The following is a 19,118-nucleotide window of genomic DNA, read 5'->3' as shown; positions in this document are numbered from 1 at the left end:
ACAAGCCTTGTGCCATATTCATGAGACATAGCACATTGTTTGTAGGAAAAGAAATGAGATCCCTGTTGAAGAGTCTCCTTTGTCAGGAAAGTGAAATAGCCACAGACACATGGTGAGAGTAGGGCTTCTCTGCCTTCACCTCCAAATTCCATCCGTGGGAATTCTCTGAGGAAGTCTGCCACAATCATCACCCCGAAGACCCCTCCACAGAGGGAACAACTCAAAGTGAGTGAAGGTGGGAGATAACATGTTTTGTGCAAAGGAAATCCTCTGGCTTAATGGAATCAGTTTAAAGCCACACAAAAAAATCCTGCCCCTTATATGCAGATTATAAGTGCCCTCATTTGTCCTTGGCCTTGGTTAGAGCAGTGGAGGAAGCCAACAGAGTAGTCTGGAAGCAGGAGGAAAGTAACTAGTCATCACCAGGGGGTAAAAATGGCATTATCCTGATGCGGGAAAACCTGAAGGTCCTTGTGGCAGAGACTACAATGCTCACTGGACATTCCATTTTATCGTCTTCATTTCTCCCTTGAAGTTATGCAGGATGGCGTGACTATTTCCGACTAATGAAATATGTGTGCAGAGATGATATATGCCTTCTAGGTTCAGGTAGTAAAAAATATCATGCTCCATTTTCGAGTCTCTCCTTACCTATCCTGGGTACTTAAGTAACTTTGTGGAGCTAAGACTCTCCCTGGCACCCCCCGGCCCCAACCTGCATGACACATGCCGCCACAGTGAAAATTAAACCCTGAGGTGTTCAAGCCACTAGGATTTGGAGGCTGTTTGTTATAGGAGCACAACCTAGCCTATTTTATGCAGGAAAGCCTTCCTAGAAAGAAAAGTGATGAGTTTCAGTGTCCCATCCCCCAGTTTCTAAGCTGGCCCAGGAACACTAGGAGCAGGGAAGGGGATAGACAAACCCTTATGCTGACTAGCACCCAAGACTGCTCATGGGGAAATAGGTACGTTTTACCTGCAGAAGTTGTGCTCCCCAATCCCATGGGCCTCAGCATCTTCCATAAATATATTGTAATTCTCGTGCAAGAGGAGGTGGGAGTTCCAGTAAAGGCATGAGTGTTGGTTGACGGTCTTACTCACTTTGCCTCGGTAAGAGTAGCCGTCACCGACGTAGCAGTCATCAGGACCTTGGAGAGAGCAGGCAGGGACATGGGAACTGAGAGGGACTGGCACGCTGCTCCTGAAAAGGGCCTGGCAGGTGTATCAAGTGGGAGGAGGATCAGGCCTGAATATGGATCATCCTGAGATTCCATCATGAACTCCAGAAAGAAAGTGGCTTGTATATTCCACATTCATCCCAGATTAAAAACATGAAATGTGGCTGCGTGTAGATGGAACTTAGTTCTTTAATTTTGGCTCGCACGAGGGCTGGTGGCCTGTGGGTTGAGGCCTAGGGAGGCCCAGGTGTGCTTGATTTGCCTGAACCACATCCCAGTTTATGACTTCATTTACAGGGAGCCAGGCACCCCCTATGCCCTTAGGTTGGAAGGGTGAGGCAATAGTAGAGTTTGGCCATCTTGACGTGAACCCCATTTTGGGAACAAAACCCCAAAATAAAAGGATTCCAGAGGCCTCACGGTGGCCCCAAGTTTCTGTTGAAGTGGTGGTAGAGACCCATACCTATTTCACAGAATTTTCCCTTGAATTGGTCAGGGCAGGTACAGGTGAACTTGGATCTCCGCCTTTGCCGGGAGCAGGTGCCACCATTTTGGCAGGGATTTGGCCTGCACACAGGAACCGCTGTGAAAACAGGAAGTGGGGGGCCACCAAAGCTCTTCAGAAGGAGTTGTAGCTACATCTGAGGTGATAAGGAGATATTGGTGGCACTCTTGGTGCCCGTCCTTTCACAAAAGGTGGGTTACCAAAGGAGAAAGACAGACCCACTGACATACTAGTAAATGTACACACAAATCTTGAGAATGTAGACAAATATGGTGAGGAAATATGAGGGAGGCCATGCAAAAAAGATGTAAGTGGGTGGGTCACTCAGTAAGGAATAAGAGGCATGGACTGGGCAGGGGCCTGGGGGCCAGTCTTAGCTAGGTTGAAACTTGGCTCTGCCCCTCTGTAGCTGTGTGACTGTAAGCAAGTTACTTAACTTCTCTGAACTCCAGTTCCTTCATTTACAAAGCTGTTCTTTGTGGTATTTTTGGAAGAATAAGAAAAAATGTAAATCTCTTGGGACAATGCCTGACTCGTAGTGGTGACTAAGTACAGATTTAATCCTCTATATGGCCCACTCCAGGAATAGACCAGGGTTTACTTCCTGTAGGAAATGAATTTCAAGATTATTCTTTTGGGATGGGGAGGGACACAGATTAGTCAGTTCCCCCTAGACTCTCTAGAGGTAATGCATTTTTTTTTCAAGATTTTATTTTTAGGTAATCTCTGTACCCAACGTGGGACTTGAACTCACAGCCCAGAAATCAAGAGTTGCATGTTCTACTGACTGAGCCAGCCAAGTGCCCCGGGATGATGCATTTAAAAAAGTCCTAGTCAAAAGGGCCATCTTGGATGCCACTAAAACATCAGCACTATCTGGACTTCTACACAAGAAGTTGCAGACATCCCAGGCACAAGCCAGAGAGAGAAAACCTAGCATAGAAGGAGCTTCCAGCACTTACCTCTGGAACAATCTGGACCCTTGTAAGGGTGTCTACAGGCACAGTGGTAATAGGGAGGACTCTGGGTGATGAGACATTCGCCCCGGTCACATGGGTTTTCCTTGCACTTGTTTTGCACTGTAGGAGATCCATAGAGAAGCAAGGGACATGATTTGGGGACACATTTTACTTACTGGGGTACATACGCAGTACAATGTTGGGGGGGTGATGGACAGGGTGTGTGTTCTTGTCTGTGGTCCTGAAATACCATGCTACTTCTGGACAAAAATAAATACATTTTAAAAAATAAATCCTTGGGTCATGGATGATTATATCCCAGTTCCTTCTAAGGCTCATATTCTTTATTACTCTATCTTTATTGTTAAAAGCCTTGATCATTTTTACACCTTCAAAAAAAAGAGCTATAATTTGAGTTTCTCTACTTTGTGGTTGATTTTATGTTTCATTTAAAATTTTGTCATTCTTTGGAGAAGTTGAGGGATGAACCCAGATGCTATATTAATGCCTGATACCCCAAACCGTCCTGACACATTTATTGAAAGACTTGTGGGATTGAAAATGGAAGGAAAGGATGAAGAGCATACAGAGAAAGGAAGGCAACCATGAAACCCTATTTAAAGATCCTCACTGCCCCCCTCACCCCAGTTAGATGGTTGCTAGATGGAACAGGATCCATGTTCTCTCCAGGGGTGCAATTAGCCCATAAGAGTTCTAGTCTCAGTATCTTATCACATGACTTCATGTTATACCCACTGAATAGGTCACTGAAGGCAGACATAGTTTTTTATCAGAATCTCAGTGAGGATGGAAGGAAGAAAGAGCATGGAGATGGGAGCCAGGCACCAGGGCTCTAATTTCCGCTCTTCTCCTAACTAGCTGTGTGTCCATGAGCAGGTCCCTTGGATCTCTGAGCTCCCTTTATCTAACTGACAAAAGGGAGCTGGGGCTCACGTGCCTTCAGATTCTCTCTGCTCTCTCATTTGAGAACAATATTTCTCTGTTGTAATTAGTTTAAACACTCTAAACAACAAGCCCTGAGTGTAGGCTACACCTTGGTCAGAGTCCAGCTCTTCTCTCCTTTTAGCCTCAGTATTCCCATCTGTAGAATGGGCATACCAGTCCCATCCAATATGCATGAGTGAGAATTCAATGAGATGCTGCTTGTTATCATGCCAGGAGTTCATTATGGATGATACAAAATGTGTATGGTTATACACCTTTGCATGGAATCATTCAGCCCTTTTTACCGCCTAGAGTTAGAGGAGGAACTGCTTCTTGTTCAACTCAGGGGGAAGAGTGAATCCAGGGAAAGTGCACTCACCATTCTGACATCTGTTTCCAGAGAAAGGGACCGGGCAGCTGCACGTGAAGTTTTCCCCATTGACAAGGCAGTCACCACCATGTTCACAGGGGTTGGACTGGCACGGATCTACGATACGTGGGCAGAAGTCAAGGATTGCAATGAACAGCAGGTGAGAAGCCCCCTACTTGCTCATCATATTTCAGCCTCCTGCCCAGAATGAGAGAGTGAATGCACAACCAGGGATGGGGGGAAAGGGGGAACATGAAATGCCCTTAAAGAGCAAGGAAAACTGCAGTCACACGACCAGAGAGAGATTCAGGTTAGTAAGAGGACAGGCGAGAAGGAATCTCATTGAGTTTCTCATTGAGAAACTCCCCTTTCCACCATCAGTGTTTTTCTCCTCCCAGTCTCGCTGGGAGTGCCACGGGGTCTGCCTCTGATGCTGAAGGCATTTCATAAGCCTGAAGACCTCCCCTACTCCCAGTGCCCGGGGGTGGAGGTCAGGAGTGGGGAAAGAAAACCCACCCCTAATGAAACACAAGCTTTCTGAACATCAGGAAAGAAGACCAAAGGCAAGAGGGTGACAGAAGAATTGGCGGCGAGGAGGAAATGACCCAGTGGCCTTCATCTTTCTTCAACTACTTGTTCAGTTAGATTTTGTCATATTTCATCTGTGCCTTTGGCTTTTCATGGTTGTCTGAATGGATCTTCCCTTGGGGAATTCTTTATCCTTCTGTTCACACACATTGTTCTTTGGTTCAGGAACTAGGATCCCTGGGCCCAGCTCTTGTTTTGATGGTCCCTTCTGATGTTCCCCTGATGCCCTGTATCTTGGCCCTGCCTTCCAGGCCACTTCGCACAGTTACACAGTTTTTATTCCAGCTGCTAAGTGCATTCCATTCCTTCTCCTGGCTCAGTCACATGGTTTTGCTTAGGCCTCACTTCTCATTTTTCCTTCTGTCCCATTGCTTGGGTTAAGGAGTCATAAACACAAAAACAAATGTAGAAGCACACTCGTGAGTGCACGCACACACACACGTACACACACCAATTGTGCAAAGCCTCCAAAGAGTGTGAAGAGAAAGAAAAACACAGCACAAATGGAAGGGAAATTTCAATGCCAAATTTGTGAAAGCTACAATCCAATGCTTAATGCTAACCCAGCCTCTTCTGCATAATTAGGACCTACCTGTAATCAAAGCGAGGACGTGATTTTGAATATGAATTTTACTCACAGTGTAGGAGACCCAGATGATGATGCACTAACTTTCTGTGTGACCCTGGCTAAGTCAACTCCACTCCTGGCCTCACCTGCTTCACCTGTCATTTGGGGATGGGAGAGAGTCTCTAGGAACCTCCCCAGTCCTCCTAGTGTATGATTCTAACTGAAAAAAAAAAAAAAAGCCAGTCTAAACCATTTACGCAATACCCATTTGATGATGCCAGTCAGAGAGGAGAGAGGCACTTGCATATAGTCCCATATACACTCTCTTCTAAGGTGTGCTGTCCTTCCCCTAGGAGGACCCTCCAAAGAGTGTTGGCACCTACCGTCCTCCGTGTAGTACCAGTCAGGATTCTCTGGGTAGGCAGCAGTTCTATTGACGTCCTCTTCCTGGTTGTGATACTCATAACTATCCTCGTAGTAGTCAGGGGTCCAATCTACAGAAGAAACCCTAATCGTTAGACCTAAAGATTCCTAAATCCTGAAGGAGGATCCCTGTGCCTTCCCAGCTCCCCAACTGATGGGGTGGACAGAAGGGGTGAGGTGTTGTAAGTTTTCATTTGGGGTGTGTTATGACCCAGCAAGGCAGTGTTGGCATTTGGCAGGGTCCAGAGCACCTAACTGGAAATGGGGAAAAGTCAAGTTCTTGTTTCCACTGACTATGACTTCGGACAAGCTACGTGTATTTATTTATTTATTTATTTTTTTTGGCCTCGATTTGCTTAGACCTAGAAGGTCTCTAAGGTCCTACGTGAGATGTGCCCTGGGTCAGATCCAGTGGCATCTGAGCACCTCATTGGGCAGTTCTGTGAATAAACTTTCTCCCTGGGCCTTTATTAGTCACCTTAGCTTACGAAGTCAAAGAAATTTGTCACTTCCCTCTTGGTTACAGCATCAAACTACTCTCATTGTATCTATAGAATCATCCTAATAGCTAGTGTTTATTGAGCCTTTACTATGTACTGGGCCCTGTGCTAAGCATTTTACAAGGCTAATTTCACATAACTAAGGATACGCTCCTATCCTTCACATAGGCAGGATATGAACTAGGGCAGTTGATGCCCAGATGACTCCTAAATTGCATCGGCTTGACTGCTGTAACCGGCCTCTTACGCTGCCTTGGTTAATTCACACTTCCCTTGGGAAAGGGGTCCAATCATCGCCATCGTATACCTAGCCTGCTAATTAGGATTTCCCAAGGACAACCCAGAGAAGATTCCTGTGAAAGACAGGGTGTAGGGCACTGCCCACAGGTGTCAACCTCACGCCAGGCCAGTCCACTGGGAAGAGCAAGTGTGTGCCTAACACTGGGCTCTTTGTCAGCTGGGGAACTTGGAAGATGCTGGTAGCTCTGAGGCTCACGGAGAGAAGTTTGGGATTTGAAGAAAGTTGGGCTGACTTTGCTCCCTTCGGCTGGCAGGAGTGTGGCAAGGCGGCAAGCTGAAGCTCTAAGGAAGCTGTCCAGAGATGCATATGGTAATGAGGCGGGAGCAAATGCAGCCAGCGACACTTGCAAAGGCACTCCCACAGAGCCAGCCGGTGGCTCGGAGCGTGGCACTTTACCTAAGCCTGATTATCAACCACATTATCTCCTTCGTCTCTCAGTCATTCCCTTATAGTCTTTATCTCTTTGGCTTTTGAAAAATCGACTTTTGCACAATGGCTGTTTTATATTTCCCATTAAAATGGAACGATCTTTTTATTTCCTTTTTGAATACGCCAACTCTGGTTCCTTGCCAAAGTTTCACCTCATTTATCACAGTGTCAAGTCAAGACTCCCTTTGCTTGCTCATTATTTCTCTCGAGCTGCTTTTCCCCACTATGAAAATGCTCCCAGAGGAGGCCACCTTTCCAGGGATGAGGATCTAGGTTGAAGATAAGGCCATTGTCTTCCTGGAGCAAATAAAGTTTCTTTCCATCTAGCTCGATAAAGCAGAGAAAGAGAGTGAGGAAGTGAGGTGGAGGGGGGGGCAAAACCCGTTTTTCAGAGTTTGACATGAAAGATTTCAAACTGACATTTGGGAGAGACAATGGGTTGGTAATGAGCTGATTACATCATTTATTTATTTCTATTTTTCTTTAGAGAATGTATTTTTGTTTTTCCAACAGGTGTTTATAGATAAGTGCCTTCGGAGTGCTCCTGCAATTTCTCCCATCCCGCCCACAGGTTGAAGGTCAGCCAGGCTAATCTCAGCGAGGCCATTAAGCATCATTCCCTTTGCAGATATTTGGAAACGGGGAAGGTTTTTACATAAATGGAATCGCGTGACTTTTCTAGGTGGCGGGGGATGGCTGAAATGTCTGCTGGAGGATTTTAACTGGAATCCAGCCTTGTTAACAAGGTCTGCTCAGCTCTCAGTGAAGCTAAAGAGGGAATAAGACACGTAGGCTTTGAGTCATCCTTCTGCTAAACAAGGCAGAAAAGTCCCTGCTCCTCCCTGGGGCCCAGGGTCCTTGGCTGAGGTGGATAGAAGCGACAGAGGCTCAGTGGCCCAATGTCACCAGAAAGCCAGCCAACTGGAGTTCTGTGCAAGGAAGAGAACCAAGATCCTTTACATTTGGGGTGCCTGCCCCATGTTTTCAGAGTGTTTATAGAAGCATCGCCTGGCGGGGTTTCTCCACTTCAACAGACTTAAAGTCTATTTTGTCTTCTCTACGCTATTGGCACTTAATCCCATTGTCTACCTAAGACAAGGGAGTTGTGTACCTTCGATGGGCCAAGTACTACAGCAGGTTCAGGAAGGCACTTGGAATAATGGAGAGGTCCACGTAAAAGAGTGGGATGTGGCCTCCAGTCACAGGAGCTTCCAGTCCAGGCTGAGTGGGGGAAGAAAGCTGGCCAAGAAAGGAGATGAAGGGGTAGTAGAGAGGTAGGGGAGCCAGATGTGGCCAAGTCTAGGTCAGAGAGCTTCAAGTCTCACATAGGCACTTTGGTGAAGTATGAGCCCATCTAATGGGGGGGAGAGGGCCCCAACTCGCCACCCATCCCTGTAGCCACATCTTTTACAGTATGACTTTGCAGATCCTCCTACCAAAATATTGGAGTTCATCTCCCTGCCCCGTGGGTCTGCACTGGCCTTGGGACTTGCTTTGACCAATAGCATGTGGTGGAAGGACAGTGTGCCTGCTCCAAGCCTGGGTCTCAAACAGTCTTGTGCACTTCCTTTCTTTCTCTCTCTCTCTCTCTCTCAGACCCCTGCGTCTGCCATGTGAATGACTCTGGGCTATTCTGTGGAGGATAAGAGAATGTGTAGGGCAGCAGGAGGCCCAGCAGTTTCAGTCAAGGCTTTAGACATAGGAGAGCTCAGCCGATCGATCAGCTGACTGCAGACATACCAGGAGGCCCAGCCAACATCAGCTGAGCCTGATCCAGACCAGAGGAACTGCCTAGGTGAACCCAGTCTAAATTGCCAACACACGGGTAGCCTGGGTGGCTCAACAGTTTAGCGCCACCTTCAGCCTGGGGTGTGATCCTGGAGACCCGGGATTGAGTCCCACGTCGGGCTCCCTGCATGGAGCCTGCTTCTCCCTCTGCCTGTGTCACTGCCCCCGCCCCCCGTCTCTCTGTGTGTGTCTCTCATGAATAAACAAACAAATAAATAGGCAACCCAAAGAATTGAGACATTATTCTTATTCTAACAAGATTAGTAATCGTTGAAGCCACTAAGTTTAGGGTAGTATATTCTGCAGTAATAATGAATGAACCCAGAGGGCTTGATTGCTATTGGGCTGCCCGTAGGATACGAAGTTGAGATACTCCGCATTCCTCGGTGGCCAGGAAGGCCGTAGAGTGCCAGGTTTCAATGCTGGAGCTCAGATGGCACCTCTATCTTGTGGTTTATTATTCAACTTTGTCCATCTGATTCTTTCCTCCACCTAGATAGTTGGTGTCTTATGAGCAAGGGCCATGTCTATTCCTCTTTGTAACCCTTAGCACCCAGCACCGAGCCCTCTACGCAGTTAATGCATGCGCTTGGCACGTGAGGTTTTCCCTCTGTGGTGGGGCTTCTCATCCTTCTGATTGACCAGCAAAGTTAGTATCTGCTTGGAGCAGAGGAGACAGGGAATTTAGGAGATAAACTGATGAAGAAAATGCCTAAGGAGCTCTGTAGGAGTCTAGAAATGTATCCAAGTGCTTTCCTGCACAGAGAGGGATTACGGCGTGGCATAGAATTTGCTTCCATTGCTGGATTGTAGGATAACACTCTAGGTCCAAATACAGATTATTGGAGACTTTCTCTGGGCTATAGAAAAGGAGAATGCTTTGGGTGAAGAATGGGAGCAGCTGTCAGAAGCATTTTATATTAGGTATAAAGAGAAATCCTTGTGGAATTGTCTATTTATGAGAGTCTGTTTCTAGAACTTATCAGGAAGGATGGGGAGGCTATCCTGAACTCACTCAAATCATCCCAGTAACTGGCTATTATCTATTGAGTATTTTCTATGTATTGGACACTATACTAAATAAATATGGTTGCACATAGAGAAACCCCGTGGCGTAGGTATTATTATTCCTATTTGACAGAAGTGCAGGAAAACGAGAGCAGGAGGAGGTGCCATCAGAACCCAGGTCGACCTAACTCCAAGTCTGGTTTGCTTTCCTACCAGCCCGGGAGGCTCTTGTGGGTTCGTGTTTCGTGAAACTTCATGGGTTTTAGCTTCCAGGAAGTAATACACATCGAGAAATCCTTTTTAACCACATGCTCCAAGTCCCTCAACTGAGATTACTGTGGTCTGGTACCCAGGGTCTCTCGGAAAAAGCTCAGAGTTTGTGTGATGGGGGCTCTGCATCTGCTCTGGTTAAGGAGCTTGCCAGATGTGCGGAACGGAATAAAAATCTCTGGAATGCTATCCCTGTTGGCAGTCATCCATCACCGTGGCACAGACGGTTCCTCCGAGGGCCTCCCCCAAACCCCAGCCCTGTTGGCCTGTATTTGACGCTTCCAATCCAGCTGACAGGGCAAGCCCAGCGGAGACCCTCACTGGCAGGCGGCAGGACAGCTGATGGATGGGCTCAGCTTGTGTTGCTGGGCAGAGCCAAGCCAGCTTTGAAGAGGCATTTCCGCAGGCCTGTTGGCTGTCACGGCACCTGCTTTGGGGAGATGAGCAGTCTGTGCTGTTTGATGGCCACTTCCTCTGCCACCCATTGGGGACTGTGGCCTGGGCACCTTCTGCTCCAGCAAAACCCTTGCCACGCACGGTGTCCAGCAAGACCAACTACAGAAGCAGCTTGCCTGTGGACATGAGCATGGTGTTTCTTGGCCACACTGCTTTCTAAAGCCAGCTGGGATCTGACAAATTCCATCAAAGCACAACCCCCATGTGAAATTAAAGCAGACACTAACAGGGGGCATGTTTAAAACCTAACCTGCTCTTTGCAGAAAGGCCCAGCTACTACATCTCACCCTGCTCCACAGCCAGAGGTTGACCAAACACCTTGAGATGGACTGGGAGCCCAGGGATGGTGTGCTCCAGGGTCCCTTCATCTACTCACCAAACTGGAAGAAGCTATCGGCAGAGCTCTTCTAGAGCCTAGAATTTTGGAATGTTAAAACCCAACACCCTCCTACTCCCTACTAACTGGATTTTCAGCCTGGGTTTAAGTACCGCAAGTGATGGAGAACTTACTACCTCCTGGGAGCCCAATGGCACATTCAGATTTTTGGACAACTCTGATGGTTAGGAAGTTCTGTTTGCAGACCAAATCTGATCCCACGGCTTCTCATCTATTTAATTAAAGCTAAAAACTTTATGAACACATAGAATGAATATTCCCTTTCTGTAATTCCTGTTGGTAGGGCCACCGCTTACAGTTCAAGTTGCTCACTGCACACAGTCCCAGGCTGTCATAAACTCATGGTCACTGTAGATGTCTTCTGCAATTTTCTGGAATATAGGCATACAGTGTCTTGAGGTAAAGACACCTCTTAATTCTCACAAAGTTGACCTCATGGACTAGGGGTGGGTCTGCTTTTCAAATTCTTGCAGAGAGTGAGGTCTTGGGACTCTTCTATGCTCCTCGTCCACTGTGTGACCTCACAATTCTGGAGCTCCTTCTCTCTGACACTGAGGCCAAAGCTGCTCCTTCAGTGGTGCCTGAGTAGTGTGAGCTGAAGGACAGGGAAGGGGCAGCTCTTCCCACCTCTTGGCTTTGGACCCTCACTGGACTCCAAATGTGGATGCTGATGTGACTAGCCCTCTGGAACACGATCCCTCAAAGGAACTAAATTATGTGTTGTCGAATAGAACAGTCTCCTTGTTTTGGGGAAAGACATAGACCCTCTCAAAACCCACACACCATAAACACTCCCTGAACATAAGGGGTGGACAAAAATCAGACATCATTTGCATTGAGCCAGCACAAGTCTGCCCATCCAGGGCTTTGCTGCTGGAAAATACCGACTGTCAAGTGGATTTTAACCCAGTTGTCCTCACCTGTGCTCCAAATAAGCCCTTGATCCAAGGTTTAGATGTGACTGCCGTCTGTATGTTCTGTCTCCCTGGCTCCTGTCCTCCATGGGTGGCCTGCATAGTTACTACCAGTGGGAGATGCCAGCCTCTGCCCTGATGGGGTTGTGTATGAGTTTCTCCCTTGGGTCTCAGAGCAGCACAGGGAGACATGAGCCCAGAGTCAGAGACCAAGATTAGATGATGGCAGGAGGAGCAGCCCTGCTTGGCTCAGGCACAGCTGAGGGTACTGGGCAGAGGGGTGGTGTTGGGGGTGGGGCTGGTAGGAGACCACCACAGGGGTGAGTCAGCCTGGGGACTGCCTGCATGGCACAGCATGGACCAGGCTCTCCATCCCAGGGGTAGAGTGAGTGGGGGCCCAGGGCTGGCCTGCCTGGAGCCAGTGATTGCCCAGTGCCACCCTTGCTTTGAATTGGACTTTTCGTCTTATCTCATCAATATGTGACCTGTAGCCTCCCCTCCCAGGGTCTCAGTTCCCTTCTCAGTAAAATGAAAGGATTTAACTATATCATCAATTTTCCCCTTGGGGTATTGAGCTGGGGAACCAGGGGCATCCACGGGCAACTCAAAATTTAGTAAAGCAGTGTGTACATGCACGGAGGGACAAACATGGGGAGTGCGTTTTTCTGGAAAAATTCTCGAAAGGGATCTACAACACTTCTGAACCATATGAACTTGGAGCTTGTGCCAACACTTACACACGTGGGTCACTTTTCCTCTGTCCCAGAACCACCCTGTAGTTTATGAGGAGCCCCAGGGCGGTCCACAACTCACCTGGGTCTGGGTCTATGAGTAAAGACATCAGGGAGAACTGAAAAAACAAAAACACAAACAAACCAACACAGGGCTGAGCAAGGTTGAGTCAGCTGACTGGCTGGGCGGCTCCCTGAGCTCCTACAAGCCAAGAGGAACATCTCCCAGGGTCACAGGTAAGGATCAGGAGCGCTGGGTGCTCTGGGCTGGCTGTAGCTGGGATGGGCTGGAAGGTGGGGCCTAGTTGAAGATGCCCCTTTTATCCTGTGCATCCTCCTTGGTACAGACTTGTGGCGCTTGGGCTTACCTGTTCTCATGCTTGGGCGCGCGTGGCTGTCCAGGTACAGACAATCTCATCAGTGATAGTGATTAGCATATATTGAGCATCTCCTGTCTGCCTGCTTGTGCGTTGCCGCATTTCATTCTTATAAGAGTCCTATGAGGAGGCTTTTATTAGCCCATTTACAGGTGAGAAAATTGAGGCTTAGAGGTCACACAGTTATGATAGGATTTGGATTCAGACTCAAGTCCAGGTGAGTCCCTTGGTGACAGCTCCTTAGGCTGGGGATGGACAGATGCTTAACACTCTCCAGAGGCCTCCCATTGTTCTTGGAATAAAATGCAAGCACCCGCTGCGATCTATAAACCTCCTCGCACACCCTTTCCTTCCACAGCCACACCTGGGTTCCAACTGGTGCTAGCTAAGCTCCTTTCAGCTTACGGCCTTTGCTCTTGCTCTTCCTTCTGCCTAGAAAGCTGTCTCCCATGACCACCACTAGGTCCCGTGACATCGGCTTAAATGTCATCTTCTCAAGGAGGCCTTCCCCAACTCCCTTATGGGTATGACTCCCTCCCCCATTGTTTTGTCACTCTATCCGTTCATTTCCTCCACAGTTCTTATTGCAACATGTACTTTCAGTTGTTTATCTGCATGTTATCTGTTTCTCACATCGACTCTGTCCTCCAGAAAGGCAAAGATCTTGTCTGTGTCATCACCAACGTGTTACCCCATACTGAGTGTAGTGCTCGGCACGTGACACTGCTCAAAGAGTTTTTGCTGAATCAATAAATAGTGTGTTGAACAGTTCCTTTTAGAACGCAATACTTACGGGAAAAAGAAAGCCTTAGTCATTTAATAGCTGGAATATTTGCTTTTACTTAATCCGAAGGTCAGCAAACTAAGGCTTTTGGGGGCCAAACCTGGAAGTATGGTTTTACAAATCAAATTTGATTGGGACACAGCCATGCCCGTTTTTCAGGATCGTCTGAGATTCCTTTTGTGCTATGCCGGCAAAGTAGTTGTGATGAAGACCAAACAGCCCCAAATATTTCCTATCTGGCACTTTACAAAGTTTGCTGACCTCCGATGTGGAAAAGGAGGGTTCTGATCGTTGACAGGTCTCCCTCTGGGTCTTGGCCACCAAAAAGCTGTGGTCAGTGTGGTCATTTTCCCAGGGCCCTCATCAACCTTCCCCTCCCTCCAGCAGAAGTTCTGATTCTTTAGGCCTCCTTAGCCATTTTGGGAACTAGGCAGAGGATAAATTAGAAAAGACAGGCAAAAAAAGGAACGCATCCAGACAGGATGTACTTAGCACACAACAAGTGGGCTTCTTGACAAAAATGCTTCTCCTGCGTCTACTCATGAGGGACCCAACAAGTGGGTTGCGGACATTCAACCAAACACCTAGCCTCGACCCTACAAAACAGAGTCACGAAAGACAAAGAGGATGGGAAGGCTGTTCTTTATGAAATGAGAAGAAAGAGGCATGACAACCAAATGAAGTGAGTGATCCTTGATTTAAAAAAAAAAACTATAAAGGACATTATTGGGGCACTTGGGAAACATATTAGAAAATATTGCTTCAATGTGGAATTTCTTGAGAATTATAATGGTATTGTGAATAGATCTATGTGCATATTCAGTGAATTATTCTTTCCCCTTTTCTGTAGATCTGACAAATTCTACCATAAACGGTTGGGGAGGGCGCAGGATGCAGAGGGGAAGAGGGGCTGTTTGCTGTCTGGACTCAGCCCCTACCTGTTTAATTGCCTCACGGTTGCCAAGCCTGGTTTCTGCAAAGAATGAGCAGAAAGGTGGGTGTTTTGTCTGGGAAGGGGGTTGATAGTGGGGGGCCTGACAGAGGAAGGGCAAGTTCAGGTCTCAAGGGTGTTGCTGGGTCTGGGGGCTTGAATGGGAGCATCCAATGTTGACCCCTCCAGGCTTGAGCGCCAGGGCAGAGCCAAAGTTGGGGCAGGAGACAGCCCCAGGTGCGATCCTCACCCCTCTTGCCGACTCTGCCTTGATTCCGTCCTTTACCCTGCCTCAGCTTCCCCCCGTGGAGCTTGTCTGGAGGACAGGGCCTGTCCCCCTCTCCCGGTATTTGCCCAGCCGAGAGGAGGGACCCACTGATTTCTCCTATTTGAACGGAATGCCTGGCCACTGCCGGCCCGAGAAGTGGGCAGGACAGGAGAGAGGATGTCGAGGATCAGACTTCCTCCAGGCCCCGTGGGGAAGAGGCCCCGTGACACCTGTGCGGGGGGCCAGAGCCCCGCATCTCCGCTCCCACCTGGACGCGAGGGCCGGCCAGGTGCTGCGCCGCCCACAGCCAGCAGGTGGCAGACGTGCCCTTCCCAGGAGCGGGAGCTGGCGCTGCGGGGGAACCCACCAAAGAGCAAGCTGGACCTTTGGAGGGGAGCGAGCGCTGGGCGCCCTGTGGATCCCACCGGTTCTGGGGGAGGCTGAAGCAGCTGTGCAGCCTGGGTTGCGTGTCAGCAGCTCCCAGGGATCCGCAGCAGGACAGCTCATTTTGTGAACCCCCGGGGCCGCGGGCAGGGAGGCTGCAGGGAGAAGTGGAGAGGGTCGCCTGAGCGCAGGCCAGCTATCTGGGGACCGTGTGGGGAAGTCCAGGCCGACAGCCAGTTACTCATGCCATCTGTCTGGATCCTGAGACTAACCCGGGTGATGCGGCCCAGGGGATGGGGAGGCACCATACCTACGCTATCTGCCTCCTTTCATCCCATTGTGGCATTCAGTTTTTCCACGTGACCCGGAAATGATAGAACTCCTACTCCTGGGACTTGCAAATCCCAGGAGGAGGACCCCTAAAGCTAAAGAAAATGAAAGAGGAAGAGAGGAGGAGATGACTGTGGTCTCACTTGACCTGTACTAAGAGCTGACAGTGTGCCAAGGGCTGTGCTAAAGGTCGTACACGCGTTTGGTCTCGTTCATCATACATGATGCTTGATCCTTGAGGTCCTACAATTACGTCCGTTTTAGAGGCGAGCAAACAGATTTGCAGAGATTAAGTTGCCCAAAGTAATTCCACTGGTAAAGCCAGGATGGAATGGGGCCAGCCTTCCACCAGAGCCCTTGGTCTTAACCTCCATTACTATGAGGGATGAGGGAAGCATGGCAGGTATATATTGGAATGGAAGGATGGAGAAGGAAACAGAAGAGCTACCTAGAGGCAGAGCGTTGAGCTGGGTTCTCAGATCAGATCTCTGTCCTTGGTAGGCTTTATGAAAGGCCTATCCAGGCTAGCCCAGGCCTGGCAGGACACAGAGAGGGCTACTGGGCACCAGTGACAGCTGTGGAAGGTACAAAAGTCAGCTCAAGCCTTGGGCAGTCCACTCTGGCTAACACATCTCAACACACAACTCCACCCAGACCAAGGGGGCATACCAGCCACTGCCTGCTTCTTCCACCATTTCTGTTCCTTGTCTCAACAGGGCTAAAATAGCAGCTTCTAGTATCTTCTAGTATCTTTCAGGTCAGGGCTGATTAGTGGGAAAGACAGAGAGGGCAGACAGAAGGATATTGTCTCTGGGTCTTACTGATTTAGCCTGTAAATCTCCTTGGGGCTGAAGAGCGTTGAAGTCTAATCTGTTTTGTCCTATCTTTAATCTAGTTTAATCTTTTTCTAGATTATTTCAATTCTGATGCTTCCCCTACCTTTCAGAATTCTCGATCTTCTGGAAAACAAGCAAAAAGGCAGAGGCTAAAACTCTGAGTTGATGACTCCCAGGACTGGGAAGCAGAAGAGGGGAGATGTGGACCTAGACTCATCCTTTGGGGCCAGAAGCTTGGATTAGCATGAAGCAACAACAGAAAATCCTTTCACCTGTTGGGTAAAACATTAGGACTCTAATCCCCCCATGCCTTCCCCCTTGGATGGTCTACTATGACCTGGTGGTAGATCATTGTGGGGGAATTGCATTACTCCCAAGGGGAGCTGGTGGGCGCTAACTGTAAACCACGGCCAGGAGAAGCTGCAGCCACTGGGCAGGAAGGGGGGCCCGAGACAAGAGTGCGCAGTTCAGCAGGCCAGTCCTCACTGTTGGACAGAGAGCTCAAGGTCAGGGTGAGAGGTGGCAGTGACAGAGGTGGTCAGTGTTCTCGTCACTAGCCAAGTATTGCCCCATACCATCACTCCCCCTCTGCCCCTGCCCACTCTGGCTCCTGCTCCAGACAAACTATGTGATGAAATTAACAGTCGTCCAAAGCCACTTAGTCCTTTTCACAAAATACATATAACACAATAGTTTTTAATGTTAACCCCTTGTAAGGGGACCATTCAGTAGCGTTAGTTACATTCACATTGTTGTGTAACCGTCTCCACCATCTTCACCCAAGACTTTCTCATCATCCCCAACAGAAAGTCTGTGGTCATTAGACAATAACCCTTTTGTCCCTTCCATGGCCAGTACCTGAGTAACTGTATTCTCTGTTCTGTCTCTCGATTCGCCTATTCTAGGTACTTTATATGTGTGGAAGCACAAAGTTTGTCCTTCTGGGACTGGATTTATTTCACTAGGCATAATGTTCTTAAGGTTTATCCGTGTCGGTAGCATATATCAAAATTTCATTTCTTTGAAGGCTGAGTAGTATGCATTGTATATCCATTTTGTTTATCCCTTGGTGTGTTGAGGGACACTTGGCTTGTTTACATCTTTGGCTCTTGTGAATAAGCTGCTGTGAACGTTGGTGTACAAATATTTTCCAGTCCCTGCTTTCCATCCTTTTGGGTTATAGCTAGAAGTGGAATTTTCTGGGTCATATGATAGTTTTATGTTTAACTTTTTGAGAAACCACTATACTGTTTTCCACCATGGCCGCACCATTTTACATGCCCACCAGCACTGCATGCGGGCTCCCATTTCTCCACATTCTCTCCAACTCTGGTTACTTTCCCTCTTAAATAATTCTAGCCATCCTAATAGGTATAAAGTGGTGCCACTTGGTCCTTTTTTTTAGTCACGAGGAATCTTGCCTTTCTTGCTTTCGCACATAAGCTGCACGATGCTGTGGCTTTGCTTTAATCTGAAGCTCAGGGCAAGGAGACAAAGCTCTAATGGGGAAATCTGGAGGCCAAAGAAGAAAGCCTTGGCCTGTGGTCTGTGTGGCTGGTTTCCTTCTTGGGAGCCTGGTTGAAGCAGGACAATAGTGACCAGCAAGGGTACATTGCAGAGAAGAGCGGATCTAGAGCCTTCGTGTATGGAGGAAGCTAAGGCCTGTGTGTGTGCGTGTGTGTGTGTGTGTGTGTGAAGTATTCCTGCAAGGACATGAGCTGATTGGGGCAGGGGATGGACTCAAGGCCAGATCTCCTTGCTCTGAAGCTAAGTCATCTGTGCCTGGCTCGGAGGGACTCTTTGCAGCTTCTCTGCTTTGAAGCTCAGAGCTTTATTTATTTATTTTTTTAATTTTTTTATTTATCTATGATAGTCATACAGAGAGAGAGAGAGAGGCAGAGACACAGGCAGAGGGAGAAGCAGGCTCCATGCACTGGGAGCCCGACGTGTGATTCGATCCCGGGTCTCCAGGATCGCGCCCTGGGCCAAAGGCAAGCACCAAACCGCTGCGCCACCCAGGGATCCCTGAAGCTCAGAGCTTTAGAGCCCACTCAGATCCCTGTCCAGGTAAGCAGGGGACTGGACCCCTCACGGGACAAGCAGAGATGGGGGGGTGGTGGAGGGAAGAGCTCCATGGCACTTGTCATTCTTTGCTGGAGAGCTGGGTGAAAATTCAGATTCCTGGGCCCTATCTTCAGAGGCTGTGTGTCCGTGGGTCTGGGGTAGAACATGAATTTTTCACCCAGTACCCAGGTGACTTTACCCTCAGCCCAGCTTTGATTATAGCTGCTTTAGGCATGAAGCTCCTGGCCAAGGAGACGATGGGCTGATCTTTGCTCCTGTGCCAGGTATCAAATTGCTCTGTGCCTCAGTTTCCCCAATTGTGAAAGTAAAAATTTGCTCACCCTGATGTTTTATTTAAGGGGATTGAGAAACACCTCAGAGTGTCGCATTGGCAAAGAATTGGGGAGGATTGAAGGTTAGGGAGTAAGATCATCCAGGAGAGTGAGACTGGGTAAAAACAGTCCCTTTCTGGATGTGATTATGCAATTGGAAGGCCTTTGGAAAGGCGAAAGAACACACAAAACAAAAGAGTAGGGTGGGTCTGAGTCCTGCCACATGGGCATAATCCCCCATGTTAACCTTGGCCAGTTGGCCTCAGCAAACAGCCCAGGGGTTTAGAAAAGTAATTTCTCACTGATGGGAACCAAGTCAACCCGTGAAGCTGAGCTTCTGTAGTGTGGAGCTGGGGGTCCCCGAGCTGGTGTGCGAGGTGCTTGGCCAGGGCGTGACACCAAACACAGCATGAGGCGGTCACTCCTTTCCCAGTTTTACTGTCAATCCTTCCAAACCCATCACAAAGAAAAACTCGGTGGAG

General features: G+C 48.4%; 1 protein-coding gene across 1 annotated transcript in view; it reads right to left on the bottom strand.

The window, feature by feature from the left end:
* HABP2 (hyaluronan binding protein 2) overlaps nt 1-19,118 on the bottom strand; it is a 32,699-nt gene that overhangs the window by 8,695 nt on the left and 4,886 nt on the right. The window contains exons 2-7 of the mRNA XM_025467270.3: nt 12,413-12,449; nt 5,497-5,607; nt 3,967-4,074; nt 2,646-2,762; nt 1,642-1,761; nt 977-1,148 (exon numbers count right to left, since the gene is read on the bottom strand). Of these exons, the coding sequence (XP_025323055.1) occupies nt 977-1,148; nt 1,642-1,761; nt 2,646-2,762; nt 3,967-4,074; nt 5,497-5,607; nt 12,413-12,449 (665 nt within the window). The remainder of the gene's footprint in view (nt 1-976; nt 1,149-1,641; nt 1,762-2,645; nt 2,763-3,966; nt 4,075-5,496; nt 5,608-12,412; nt 12,450-19,118) is intronic.

The sequence above is a fragment of the Canis lupus genome, chromosome 28, assembly GCF_003254725.2.
Source record: "Canis lupus dingo isolate Sandy chromosome 28, ASM325472v2, whole genome shotgun sequence".
In the NCBI taxonomy this organism is placed as follows: Eukaryota; Metazoa; Chordata; class Mammalia; order Carnivora; family Canidae; genus Canis; species Canis lupus.
Note: the sequence above shows the minus strand (reverse complement) of the source record. Positions and strands in the feature narration are given on the sequence as shown.